At 39.0% G+C, this 14,925-nt stretch overlaps 1 protein-coding gene and 1 non-coding gene across 2 annotated transcripts; one reads left to right on the top strand and one right to left on the bottom strand.

Moving 5' to 3' along the window:
- The first annotated feature begins 2,197 nt into the window (after window positions 1-2,197).
- Window positions 2,198-4,180, top strand: LOC145637135 (uncharacterized). Its single transcript, XM_081688634.1, has 2 exons — window positions 2,198-3,851; window positions 3,945-4,180. Exons 1-2 carry the CDS (start codon window positions 2,198-2,200, stop codon window positions 4,178-4,180), a joined length of 1,890 nt encoding a protein of 629 aa, XP_081544760.1.
- Window positions 2,582-2,688, bottom strand: LOC145637752 (small nucleolar RNA R71). Its single transcript, XR_014114474.1, has one exon. It is a non-coding gene; the product is annotated as a small nucleolar RNA R71 (small nucleolar RNA).
- Window positions 4,181-14,925: the final 10,745 nt, after the last annotated feature.

The following is a 14,925-nucleotide window of genomic DNA, read 5'->3' as shown; positions in this document are numbered from 1 at the left end:
ATTCGCAAGCATACTTTGGAGGGGTTTACTTCGACTAAGGTTGATGATGGTGCTTCCACCAACTCACCGACTTTGTCTTCTGTGTTTTCGACTACTTTTGGTTTGGCGGCTGGCCCTTCACAGCTCCCCAAGGTTCAATGAAGATCACATCCTGGAATTGCCGGGGATTAAATGATCAAACGTCTCCTAAGCTTCCCTATGTGTTTTGGCTTTTACACTCCTTTGCTCCTAACTTTTTATTTCTTAGTGAAACTAAGGTTTCCGTGGCGGATGTGACTAGCTCTCTTAGTTTGTCTAGTCCTACTTCGGTTTTTGGGGTTGATGCAGTAGGTACTAGCGGGGGTTTAGTAGTTTTTGGTTATGGTTTGGATGAAGTTTCTTGTGTTTTTTGCTGTACAAATGTAGTACTTTGTAATGTCAAGCTTACTAATGGAAATAGTAAATGCGTGATGTTTGTTTATGGTGCTCCTGTTCTTGAAGATAGACCTCAGGTGTGGGCCTTGATTTTAGATTTACTTGCAATTGCCCCCAATTGTTTGATAATTGGAGATATAAATCAAATAGAGCATCACTATGATAGGTTGGGGGGTGATGTACACAGTTTATACTACATTTTACCCTCGGTTTATAGCTATTTCTATGTGATTTCTAAGCTCCACGGAGCTATTTCTCGCTAATATCCTCTTCTCTAGTGTGGCTTGGTCTATTTGATTGATTTTACAGGCATATGGAGATTTTCGGATGATTTGGATGCATTTTGGATTGCCACGAGAGCTTAGTAGGATGGAAGAGATTTTTCCCGTGTCCGCCCTGGAGGGCAACATTGCCCTGGCAGCCAGGGCGAAGAAGAAAAGAAGCGAAGAAGTTCAGCCCCCGTCCGCCCGGACCGGGCGGCATTGCCCTGGCAGACCGGGCGAACAGGATATCGTATTTTAAGCCAAAGTGTTGGTCGCGCCCGACCGGGCGGAGTTTCGCGGATCTTATTTTCAGTTTTTTTCGGGTTTTCTTATTTGAAGGGATATAAATACCCCTTTGTAAAGCCGATTAAACTAACTTAGTTATTATTTTCTAGCTTTAAAACATTCATTAGAACCCTAATATTCTCTCTAGATCTAGATTACATTCTACTTTCAAGTTTTAATCTTTATTCATCAACAATTGGTACTTTTCTTCATTCAAGCAATTGGTATTCATCTTTAATTCTTCTTTTACTTTTAATTGCTTATTAATCATGTTTTCTTCATTGAATATTGTCTTTGCTTTCATTAATATGTGTGAGTAGTTTCTTTATTCCAAGATCTAGCGGAACCCGAATATGATTAATGCATGATTTAATTCTTTAAATTCTCTAATAATAATTGTAATTGATATGCTTAATTGATTGTGCTTATGCCAATACTAGATTAGGGATAATTGGTATTGTTATTAATCCTTTGTTTTAATCGCAACGGGAGTTGGGTTTTGACGGATTTGAATAAATCAATTAAGGGTTTGAAGTTCATCACGGGAGTAGTTGAATGGATGATTAGGAAGTTAGAGTAATGTGCTCAAGGTCTTTAATTTACACGATTCCACGGAAGTAGGCTTGATTGTGATTAGAGAAGCCATTGATAACTCGGGAGAGACCATTGGTATTATTCATGGATTACTTTTCCTCTTTAATCAATTGAATTATGTGTTAGGGGTAGAACGACTATTGCATTAATTGTATTCATGGTGAAGCTTGATCTTGGATGTTTTTAGCATTGAATTGTCATTTCATGAGATTTTATCGTTTTAATTAGTTCTTTAGATATTGATTCCCACTTATTTGATTTGGTTACTTGTTTAGTAATTGCTTGAGTCTATTTAATTAGTTGAACCATAGTCTCTTGGGATCCGACCCTTGCTTGCCCGTCTACATAGTAGTGGTCTAGTTAGGTTTATTTTTGTTCGGTACGCGACACGCCTATCAAATTTTGGCGCCGTTTCCGGGGACTAACAGTTTCATTCTAGTTATTTCTTATTCGTTTTACTAAGCATATATTTTGTTGCTTCGGCTATTGTTCCTTGTGTCTTTGATCTCCCGTTTTAGTTTCTTTGTTGCATGCAAACTCGAAGTTCAGGTTCAGATGATTTAACACCTTTTGATTCTGAGATCGAAGCTACTGCAAGAAGACGAAGAGGTAGAAGAAGGAGAAATCGAAATATAAGAAACATGGTCGACCCAGGAACAAAATCTCTTTTGGAGTATGGTATTCCGGATACAACAACAGGATCTCTCTCCAGTATTGTTAGACCACCTGTCACCGCTCAGAGTTTTGAGTTGAAGCCCCAATTCATACAGTTCATCTCCAATGATTCTTTTGCGGGCTCATCAAATGATTGCCCTGTGACTCACATTGATAGTTTCTTGGAAAAGTGTGACACTATGAAGCTCAACGGTGTCACTGATGATGCTATTAGACTACGCCTTTTCCCCTTTTCACTAAGGGATAGGGCAAGGGAGTGGCTACGAGATGAAGGTATTGGTTCCTTTGATGCGTGGGACAAGCTTGCTAAGGCCTTCCTAGTAAAATTCTTGGGGCAAGAGAAAACCGCGAAATTAAGGAACGAGCTATCTACCTTCCATCAATCTAATGAGGAGTCTTTATATGAGGCATGGAGAAGGTTTAAGCGATTGCAGAGACAATGCCCTCACCATGGTATTCCAGAATGGATGTTGATCCAAACATTCTATAATGGTTTGACCCATGAGTTTCGCATATATATTGATGCCGCGTCTGGAGGTTCTATCATGACGAAGAATCCAACCGATGCGAAGGATTTGATTGAGAAGATGGCGGTTAATGATAATTACCATCCAAGGGGACGAAATGCTATCAACACAGGTAATAAACATGATGTTGATGCTCTAACCATGTTGACTAGTTCTGTGCAGGCACTAACTCACAAAGTCAATCAACTCCAAGCTGAGTCCCCTCGATCCTCGATGGAAACTTGTCAGATGTGTGGATTGCAAGGCCATACTGTACGGGAGTGTCAACCTAATTATGATGGAATGACGATTGAGCAAGCTAATGCTTTTTATACCACAACCTCCACAAGGCCATTTGATGAAGGGTGGAGAAATCATCAAGGGCTCTCATATATGAACAATCAGGCTCAAGTGAATCCTCAACCACCACCTACTTTTCAATCAAGGGCACCTTTCAATCATCAATCCACACAACTCCCACCACCCCAAACCTCAAAATTTGATCTTGAATCAATTATGAAGGCTTTTACTACCTCCCAAATTCAACAACAAGAGCTTATATCAAGGCAATTTGAGCTACAAGCAAAGCAAAATGAGTACTTTGAAAACTCAATCCAATTGCTCACCGCTCAAAATAAGAGGATAGAGACTCATCTTTCTCAACTTTCACAGCAAGTGAGTCATCTAACAACTCTTCAAGATCAAGCAAAAGTCCAGACGAAACAATGCAATGCAATTTTCGTGAAGAGTGATGAATTGTTTATGGGTGGATTAGAAGAGAAAGTGTGCAATGTGGAGCCAAGAACTGAGAAGCACGAGAGAGAAGGTCCCAAACATGTTGCTCCACAAGCATATGAGGAGCCGATGCCTTTCCCGCAAAGGTTATCAAAAGCTATGCTCGATAAGCATTTTGGGAAGTATTCCGAGACTCTTAAGAAGGTATATGCTACCATTCCTTTTTCCGATCTTGTAGTTCAAATGCCTCAATTTACAAATTTTGTGAAAGGAATTCTAGATCATGATCATAATGATAAGAAATTAGAAAGTGTGGTAGTAAAGAAGAAATGTTCTGATCTTTTACATGATAGCTTACCACCTAAATTGCATGATCCTGGTAGTTTTACTATCCCGTGTATGATAAACGAAACATATTTTGATAGGGTCTTGTGTGATTTAGGTGCTAGTGTTAACTTAATGCCTTCTTCAGTGTATGAAAAATTAGGTTTGAAAAACCTTAAACCCTCTCCTATATCTCTTCATATGGCTGATAGAATTGTTAGACTCCCTAAGGGTGTAGTTGAAGATGTATTAGTTGGGATTGGTGAACTTGTTTTTCCTGTTGACTTTGTTGTGGTGGATATGAAAGAAGACCATAAGATCCCACTCATCTTTGGTCGCCCTTTTCTTGCTACAAGTCAAGATTTAATAGATGTTCCTAAATGACAAGTGACCATTAGAGCTCAGGATAAACAAGTTGTGTTTAAGCTTTTCAATGACCATAATTTTACTTTTGATGGTGGTACTTGTTTGAGAATCGATGCTACTAACCTTTTGGTTGATAAGTGTATTTCTAATAGAAATCCTGTGAGCAAAAAGGACAATATTCTACCACATGATGGGTTTAGTTACATGAAGGTCAATTCGAATACAAAGCACATCAACTCTAATTTGAAGGAGTCGTTTGGAGGTGGATATATTGATGAGAAATACCACAGAGTATCTTCTCCGTGTGGTGACCCAGGTTGAGCTACTAAAGAGGGGTCGAGCTAAAGACCTTAAACAAGCGCTAAATGGGAGGCAGCCCATTTTATTTTTTATTTATTTTATTTTCCCTTTATTTTTTCTGTTTATTTATTTTTTTTTTTTTTTTAGTGTTTGGAGTTACGATGTGACGTTATTTTAAGGGCGGTCCCAGCTCCGCCCTTAGGTATGATCCCTCCTCTGTCACTAGGGCCGAGTTTTCTTTTTCCCTTGCTTGTTCTTATTCGATATATGTTCACATTGAGGACAATGTGAAGTTTAGCTTGGGGGAGGGATTACTTTTGGCTTTGGGTAGTTACTTTGTGAATCATGACGATGAATGGCTAGTAAACTACTTCTCTGTGCCCCTATCCTTGATGATTTAAAGGTTTTTGGCTTGATTTTGATTAAAAGACTTGCAATACGGATTAAATGATCATGATCTGATATTGGATTGTCTTGGCCTAATGGAAATCAACTTTGTGCAACTGTGTATGAATCTGGAGCTTGGCTGTGTTAACTGTGAGGCTTGAGCCTTTATTATTTATTCATGTGTGTTAGTTCCTGGTGTGACATTGATCTTAGTTTTGTCTTGAGACTTTTAGTAGTGTGTCATGATACATTGCACATGCACGATGAGGAGGACGAAGGCCATGTTCATTAGGTAGCCTCCAGATGAATTTAGAAACGTCTGTCCCCTTCTTGCTTACCCATGTTGTATCCTTGTCCATGTTTTTCATCTAAGTCACAAAATTAACCTATCGGCCCCAATTAGTAACTTATCCCAAGTCTAGCTTGGGGGAGCCATCTATCTTGGTGTTCTCTATGGTTTGTGATGATATTTTGGAGAAGATTAATTTGAAGCTTGATGATGTTTTGGAGAAGTTTAATGTGAAGCTTGAAGGTTCTGGAAAATTTTTCTATATGATCTATTTTTAAGCTCTTATAGTTTGATAAAAAAAAAAGAAAAAAAGAAAAGGAAAAAATTTCAGCTTCTTGAATGATAAATAAAAGAGCTTCAAAAATAGAAATAGTGCGATGAATTGTTATGTAGGGTGAATAAGGTGGTAGTTGCTCTTAATTCAAGTTATGTTTGGAGTGTATATTCTTGTGAATTAGTTCGATGGGATTTTGATTTGTATCGTTCATTTTTGATGGTTTCCCTGAGAGACTATGGTTGCCTACATTTTCCAAATTTTTCCTACCCATTTTCACCCGGCCTACATTACAAGCTTGAAAAAGACCTTCTGACCTTCGTGCATAGTATTGTGTTCATGTGAAACAAGTCTTTTGTCAAAATGCTGGAGTATTTGTCACATTTCAAGTCGACTTTTGACTAGGTTGAGCGGCATTATCACCCTTTAAACACGCGAGTGTTGTAAGTTAGGGGGGGGTTATCATTATTAGTGGGGATGGAGAGAGATCGGGCTCATTTTTAGCTCGCCACATAAAATTGTGCAGAGTGACCACTAAGTGAGATATTCTAGTCATCGATTCCTTATGTGTACATGGTTGGCTCTGTTTGATGGCCATTCAGGTTGATTGATAGTCTGAATGAGGTGATTGGTTGGCTAAGATGCTTGCGTGTCCGATTTCGGTTTTGAGTATGATATTTTCAAATGTATTATGGGGTGAAGTATGTTTATCTGGTTGTTACTAATCAATGATTGTCTTGCTTGAGGGCAACCAAGAAGATAGCTTGGGGGAATTTGATGTACACAGTTTATACTACATTTTACCCTCGGTTTATAGCTATTTCTATGTGATTTCTAAGCTCCACGGAGCTATTTCTCGCTAATATCCTCTTCTCTAGTGTGGCTTGGTCTATTTGATTGATTTTACAGGCATATGGAGATTTTCGGATGATTTGGATGCATTTTGGATTGCCACGAGAGCTTAGTAGGATGGAAGAGATTTTTCCCGTGTCCGCCCTGGAGGGCAACATTGCCCTGGCAGCCAGGGCGAAGAAGAAAAGAAGCGAAGAAGTTCAGCCCCCGTCCGCCCGGACCGGGCGGCATTGCCCTGGCAGACCGGGCGAACAGGATATCGTATTTTAAGCCAAAGTGTTGGTCGCGCCCGACCGGGCGGAGTTTCGCGGATCTTATTTTCAGTTTTTTTTCGGGTTTTCTTATTTGAAGGGATATAAATACCCCTTTGTAAAGCCGATTAAACTAACTTAGTTATTATTTTCTAGCTTTAAAACATTCATTAGAACCCTAATATTCTCTCTAGATCTAGATTACATTCTACTTTCAAGTTTTAATCTTTATTCATCAACAATTGGTACTTTTCTTCATTCAAGCAATTGGTATTCATCTTTAATTCTTCTTTTACTTTTAATTGCTTATTAATCATGTTTTCTTCATTGAATATTGTCTTTGCTTTCATTAATATGTGTGAGTAGTTTCTTTATTCCAAGATCTAGCGGAACCCGAATATGATTAATGCATGATTTAATTCTTTAAATTCTCTAATAATAATTGTAATTGATATGCTTAATTGATTGTGCTTATGCCAATACTAGATTAGGGATAATTGGTATTGTTATTAATCCTATGTTTTAATCGCAACGGGAGTTGGGTTTTGACGGATTTGAATAAATCAATTAAGGGTTTGAAGTTCATCACGGGAGTAGTTGAATGGATGATTAGGAAGTTAGAGTAATGTGCTCAAGGTCTTTAATTTACACGATTCCACGGAAGTAGGCTTGATTGTGATTAGAGAAGCCATTGATAACTCGGGAGAGACCATTGGTATTATTCATGGATTACTTTTCCTCTTTAATCAATTGAATTATGTGTTAGGGGTAGAACGACTATTGCATTAATTGTATTCATGGTGAAGCTTGATCTTGGATGTTTTTAGCATTGAATTGTCATTTCATTAGATTTTATCGTTTTAATTAGTTCTTTAGATATTGATTCCCACTTATTTGATTTGGTTACTTGTTTAGTAATTGCTTGAGTCTATTTAATTAGTTGAACCATAGTCTCTTGGGATCCGACCCTTGCTTGCCCGTCTACATAGTAGTGGTCTAGTTAGGTTTATTTTTGTTAGGTACGCGACACGCCTATCAGGGGGGTCTAATATTATTAAAGGCTGGGATTCCTTTATTGATTTTAGATTGAAATCTTGTTTACTTGCAACTCCCTTTAAAGGTCCTCCGTATACGTGGACGAATAATAGGGATGATGATCAGCTTATTTTACAGCGACTGGATAGGGCTTATATGACCTCTGATTGGTTTCATAATTATCCTGATAGTCGGTTACTCAATCAACCGATTCTAATATCTGATCATGCTGCAATTTTCTTTGATGATTCTCCGTTCATCCAAATTTCGAACCGTCCTTACCAATTGGACAACTGGTGTTTGGAATTTCAAGACATTCATGATTTTGTTCTTTCTACTTGGCAATGCCACGTCAATGGCTCGCCAATGTTCGTTCTCTCTAAGAACCTGCAACATGTCAAGTCTCTTATTAGGGAGTGGTGTCTCAAAAATAAGAAATTTTGGGGAATTGATTGGAAAAATTTTTCGAAGGATCTTGCTTCTGAGGGTGAGCTGGTTCATTCAATCCCTAATGCCTCTCGCTACATGACTAATATTGTTTCTTCAAAGGAAAGTATCTTATTGCAGCTGCAATTCTGGAGACAACGCTGCAAGAAAAACTGGATACTTAAAGGCGATTGTCCATCTAAACTTCTGTTTTCAAAGGTTAAAAGTCGGCAAAATAAGAACGAGATTAGTTCCTTATTTGACAACCAAGGAACTCTTCAGCATGGTCAGGCGAATGTCCAACGACTGGTAGTGGAATCCCTAAAAGATACTTTTCTATGTGATACTATGCCTCCTTATGACCCGGATAATGATGTTGTTCTCCGAGAATTGGATCTTCCTCGTTTCAATTCTTCTCAGCTTGCAAACTTGGATCGTCCCTTCTCTACTTCTGAGATTCGCACTGCTATGTTTTCTCTAGGGAACAGTAAGTCTCTGGGTCTGGATGGAATTACAGTCGAATTTTTCAAGTCCCACTGGTCTGTTGTCGGCGACTCGGTTGTTTCCGCCATTCAAAGTTTTTTTCACACAGGGTTCCTACTAAAAGAATGGAATCAGTCCCTTCTTGCTATGATTCTTAAGATTGGTACACCAACAGAGGTGGGCCATTTACGACCTATCAGCCTTTGTAATACAGTGTATAAATGTGCGTCCAAGTGTTTGGTGGCAAGGATGCGCCAATATCTTCCTCTTCTCATCTCAGGTTCTCAGCATGCCTTTGTTCAAGGCCGCGTTATGACGGATAATATTTTGATGAGTCATGAGTTAATGGAGAAAATTAATTGTTCGAAAACTGGCACTAATTGGCTCGCTTCGATCAAAATGGATATGAGCAAGGCTTATGACAGAATTCACTGGAGTTTTCTTCTGCAGGTTCTTAAAGCCTATGGGTTTCCGGATCGTTGGTTACAGATGATCCAACAATGCCTTGCCACGGTTTCTTACAAATCCTTGATTAATGGCACTACTTCGGATACCTTTAAGCCACAATGTGGTCTTCGCCAGGGTGACCCCATCTCCCCGTACCTTTTCCTATTCTGCATGGATATTTTCTCTCGTATGCTGCATTTAGGACAGGATTTGAAGCTTTTTCAAGGAATCAAGTTGTCTAGAAGAAGCCCTACTAACTCGCATTTATTCTTTGCGGATGATGCACTCATATTTTTTCAGGCCTCGACAACAGCCTGTACTAATATCATGCAGATTATTCAGCGGTTTACTAAGATATCAGGAGAACAACTAAACTTGTCTAAATCCTTGATTAAGTTTAGCCCTAATATCTGTGCGTCTGCTCAGCAAGGCTTCAAATCTTTGTTCCAAATGAAGCATGTTCAAGTGTTCGACCATCATCTAGGTGCTCCAATTGATTTCGTCGGCAGGAAAAAAGATCACTTCCAGTTTCTCATCGACAAAATAACTGGGCGAATTAATTGTCTAAATGCCATACGCCTCTCACAATCGCAGAAGTTAATTGTTATTAACTCCATCCTTATTTCTATGGCTTCCCATGTTCTCACTTGTTATGAGTTACCCGTTTCTGTGACTAGGAAAATTAACTCCTTACTGTTGCGCTTCTTCTGGGTGTATTCTGATTCTAAAGGTATGCACTGGGTCAACAAGGATACCATGCACCTTCCTCGTGGCCTCGGTGGTTTGGGCATTCGATGCTTGTCCTCCTTAAACAAGACGTTGCTCATGAAACAAGTTTGGAGAATCTATACTCACCCGCAGTTGCTAGTTTCTAAAGTTTTTAGTGCTCGCACGACCTTTCTCTCCAACACCCCTGATACTTCGCCGCGTTATTCTGGTCGCCACTCCTACGGCCTTCGGGGTTTGCTCAGGGCGGACACTCTGTTGAATTCCGCTTCTAACTGGAAAATTGGTAATGGCAAGTCCACTCGAGCTGGGTCAGCTAAGTGGGTTAATGGTTGCATTCCTGAGTTCAAACCAGGAATTCTCTTGCCACATACGGCCCCTCATACTGTCAGTTTTTTCATCAATCCTCAGACCACGGGTTGGGATACTTCTAAAGTTGTTGATTGGTTTGTTCCTGCGGATGCTTCGGCAATCCTGGCAATGGAAGCCCCTGATATGACTCAGGATGATTTCCGTTATTGGGCGGCTACCCCTTCCGGTAAGTTCTCAGTCAAAACTGGGTATGCTATGCTTTAACAGCAACTTTCCCCTCCTTCTATACCTTCCGCCTCTAACACTTTCTGGAAGGTTCTTTGGTCTCTTCTGGTGCAGCCTAAATGGAAGTTGTTCTTATGGAAACTGCTACACCGCGCTCTTGCGGTTAAGGTGGAACTCAATCATCGAGGAGTTCCGGTTCTAGACGTGTGTTGTGACCTCTGTCGTTCGGAACCGGAGGATCTACAACACCTTTTTAGAATGTGCTTCAATGCACGTTCGGTTTGGAGGGGTGGATGCCTTAGCATTCGCTCAGAATTTAATGGACACCTTTCGCTCTCAGACTGGATCCAAGATTATATCCGACTTTTTATCAGTCAGGATGGTCTTTCAAGTACTCGCTTAGGTACCTTTGTCGGTACGCTTTGGGGCTTGTGGTTATATCGCAATTCCAGAATTTTTAGGGATTCGTCTGTGTCTCGGCCTTTTGAATCTCTGTTCCAGGAGGTGATGGATAATCATTCAATGTTTGTCAATTCAGATCCCCTAACTACAATCCCTCCTATTGCGGCGTCAGATGGCGGTGCCTCTTCTCCGCCTGGTTTTTACATGGCTTAGCTTGGTCTGAATCCGCAGGGGACTGCTTTACTTTCTCTTCAGTTAGATGGCTCTTGGTTCAAAGATTCTCGTCGCGCCGGAATGGGATGGTGTTTAGATAATGAGGACCCTCTGGATGCTCGGATAAGTGGCGGTAGTAACTTCGGGGTTTGTTCCTCGGCTTTACATGCGGAAGCGTTGGCTTGCATGTATGGCCTTCAGTGGGCGGTTGATCATGATTTTCTGTCTCTCGCGATTTTTACTGATTCCCATCTTCTGGTCTCCCTACTTCGTGGGGAAGTCCAAGGTTATATCGCTTATATTTGGCTCATTCGGAGGATTTTAGATCTTGCCTCTAGGTTTCGGGTTTGTCGTATTCATAAGGCGGATCGCCAGCGCGTCCACAGAGCTCATCTAATCGCTGGGGAAGCGGCTGCTCACTCTATTTGCTTTAGTATCAATATGTAATTTGTTGTTTGTATCCTTTGTCAAAAAAAAAATATATATATATATATATATATAAGAGTTGATGACTGGACGTGAGATACAAGGTCATTATTAGACCAAGAAGTGAGGAATAATTGAACTCTTTTTTGACACGAGAGGAATAATTGAACTTAATGCGGAGTAGCAATAGTTTTTTTTTTTTTTTTCTTTTTTCTTTTGAGGAAATAAGCAATTAGTCTAATAGTCATAGTCTCATTACGCTGACGGCTAACACGGTTCTACTGCCGAGCCCCACACATTTTTATTATACTTTTTACTTTCTAGAAGACAACATGACGTGCTCTTGAATTTTCACGAAAATTAGCTGATATTTTGCTCCAAAATCAGGAACCAACTTCATTTGCAACTTTTATTTATTTATTTATTATTATTATTTTTTTATACAGCGATTCAAAAGGAGGCTAGTTCTCAACAGATTCGGCGCTACAACAAGAAAATTTAAACCTCTTAACCAAACTAATAAGAGGGCGGGATTGGGGTTACAAATGCTATGAACTGCTAAGTAATGCAATTAAGGGGGATGAAAAGATACATCATCAGAACTAGCACTAAGTTGTTCCAAACTTTTTCCCTTGCGCTTCCTAACCCTGCAAAAACAACAACGGGGATACCTTTTACCTTTCTTGTTCTTCATCCTTGACCTGATTGGTCTTCCATTTTTTCTTGACATGGCAGAGAACGTGAAGGTAAAGAGTGGTGGAAAGCGATAGATGCACTTGGCCGTATTCAATTGTCATGGGGTCTTCGACGTTAGAGCCTACGAATTCCACTTCATCGATATCAGTGGTAGTTAAATATCTCGCTGGTTACTCGGTACTTTTCTCAATAATCGAACCCTCATTGCTACTAGAAGTTAGGATAGTAGGTATATGATCATCCAACTTCTCAATAGCAGCAGTGCTAGGCTTGGGCGGTCCGACAACATGGCTGACCTCGGCATTGTCTAGAAGTCGCTTGGCCTTTTTCCTTTTGCCTTGTCTATTGTGACACCTCTTCTTAGTACCCACCATCCTAGTGGGCATGAATAAGGTTTTGGGAACTTTGGATTCCTTTTCCTTATGAGGTTTAGGATGCCCATTATACACTACAAGAAATTAGCAATTTTGCGACAGCCAAATTCTGTCGCAAAAATGATTAAAACCGTTGCTATAAATAGTTACGACAGCCAACTGTTGTAATGGGTTTGTCGCTATATGAGTTGTCGCAAAATTTCATTTTTACAACAGTTTGACTGTCGTAAAAAAAATTACGACGGTTTTTTTTAATTCAACGACAGTTTTAAATTTTGTCGCAGAAATTAGCTTACGACGGCATATAATTGTCGCAATATACCTTTTAGCGACGATCAAAAGCTGTCGCAAAATAAATTAAAAAAAATTAAAAAAAAAAAAAAGAGAAAAACCCCCCACCAACCCAGCCCCTTTCACCCACTGTAAACATTAACCACCATCATCTCCTTTATAAACCACCACCCACCGCCCCCACAATCCACCTAACGCCACCCAAAACCACCAAAGATAACAAAAAAACGCATAATTACCCACAAGATAACTTTAGATCTGGAATTAAACCCAAAAAAAACAAAAGTTATGACATTAAAACCAAGAAAAATCAAAATTAAACCAAACATAACAAGAATCAAAATTAAAATGAAACCTAACAAGATCTAAAAAATACCTAAAAATAACAACACATACAAATAAAAATATATATCAGAAAATATAAAAAACCGCACAAAAAAAAACAAAAAATGAATGAACTACAGGAATTATCGAAAACACTACAAAATTTGAACAAAAAAGCAACGAAAAAAGCAAACGAAAAAAAAACAATAGAATATCCACCAAATTGAATAAAGTAAATGAAATTAAACACATAAACAATAATAACCTTTAAATAAAGGAACTTCACCCCCAAAAATCAAAGTTAACTTCAAATTATTGAAAATAGACACAAATAACCAAGATAAAACGAAAATTAACGAAACAAAAACGACAATTCAAGCACAAAATTATGAATTTGGACCAACAAAATCAGAGAACAAACAAAAACCACAATAATAAAAACGAAAAAAATACAAAAAAAAATGAGCATACCTTTGAAAATTTATTCCATGGATTTTCATGGTCAATTTCGACCATAAAAACTCCAGATCTGGAACTTTTATGGTCGAAATTGACCAAATGAACTCCAACATCACGAAATTAGACCTCAAAACATGAAATTTGATAAACCCAAAGAAATTTAACCATGAATTTCGTTTCTTTTGACATTAGAAACAAAGAGGAAAGAGGAAAATGGAGAGGAGAGGAGAAAGAAACTGAGAGAAGGTTAGGAAAAGGAGAGCAAAACAGAGAAAAAGAGTGGGGAGGAGAGGAGAGAGACACCGAGAGGGGAAATAGAGAGGAGAACGGCTGAAGGCAATTTAGGGTTTGGTGTGGGCTTTTGAATTGGTATTTAAATACCATTTTTATTAAAAAAAAAAAATCAAATCTACGACAGCCATAAGCTGTCGCGAATTGCGACAGTTTCGAAAACCGTCGTAATTTGCGACAGTTTATAGCTGTCGTAAATATTAATTTTTTTATAATAATTTTTAGTGTCTTTTGCGACAGTTTATTGGCTAAAAACTGTCGTAACTCAACGACGGTTTATAAAAACCGTCATAATATTACGACGGTTACAAAAACCGTCGTAGAATCAAAATATTACGACAGTTTTACTAGTTGTCGCGGAAAAACTGTCGTTATATTCCCGGATTCTAGTAGTGATAGGTGTTCTTTTCCTTCACTCTTACCGTCATCCATGATTCAGCAAAATGCTTAAAAGAACTCAAGGTTTTCCCTTGTCTGATATCTAAATAAGATAAATCGGAAATCTTAAGGGACAGATTATTTCTCGATTGATTGAGGATATATATGAGATATCCTTGGTCCCTTGTCCATATCATGGCTAGAATCATGGTTGTTTGGAGGGCTAGTAGCATCATCGTCCCCTCTTTTCGAAAGGGTAAGGACATTGGATGTAGTGATAAGGCTCTCTACCATCGTCTCATTGGCAACATCCATGGTGGATAATATAAGGCTGTAATATCACTCTAAGCCTCGCTACTACGCAACCGGAAGAGTCTAGACTAACAGAGGGATTGTTGGTCTTCCCCTTTTTGTTGAAGATGATGTCGGGTAACTCGGATTCCTTAGTGCCCCTCAGCTCTTTCCCTTAATCTTGCTAGCTTGTCTTCTCAACCCCTCCTCCTTCTCCATCTCACGAAGGATGTCCTGATTTTTAGGCTCATTCTTGACTACTTTGCCAAGATCTTCATGAGCCTCTTCGAGCTAATAAAGCTTGATTTCAGCTAAAGCTCGATCTCCTGTAATGGGCTTTAGTATTGTTAACATCATCAAGCACAATGACTAATTTGCAACTTTGAACTACTTGCTTTAAGAGAAAAGTATGGGAATTGCTGTAAATTTTTTATATCTTACTTGCAACACGATGTATAGAGTGATAATTACTAGTTCTACGCTTCTACCACATTGTCTTTTAAAGATGGGTACAGATCATGTCATGTCAACATGTCTCGTGTAGTCGTGCGCAGATAAGTCGTATCTAAAATTAATGTATTTCTAAATTAATGAAATTAAAAGTGAACAAT

Source organism: Chenopodium album, chromosome 6 (assembly GCF_948465745.1).
Source record: "Chenopodium album chromosome 6, dcCheAlbu1.1, whole genome shotgun sequence".
Classification (NCBI taxonomy): domain Eukaryota; kingdom Viridiplantae; phylum Streptophyta; class Magnoliopsida; order Caryophyllales; family Amaranthaceae; genus Chenopodium; species Chenopodium album.
Note: the sequence above shows the minus strand (reverse complement) of the source record. Positions and strands in the feature narration are given on the sequence as shown.

What these genes read in the sequence shown, in the direction of transcription:
- LOC145637135 (XM_081688634.1), top strand. Translation starts at nt 2,198, where the DNA reads ATGGTCGACCCAGGAACAAAATCTCTTTTGGAGTATGGTATTCCGGAT. An exon ending in ACCTAAATTGCATGATCCTG is followed by an intron (nt 3,852 to 3,944) that starts GTAGTTTTACTA and finishes TGCCTTCTTCAG; the next exon opens with TGTATGAAAAATTAGGTTTG.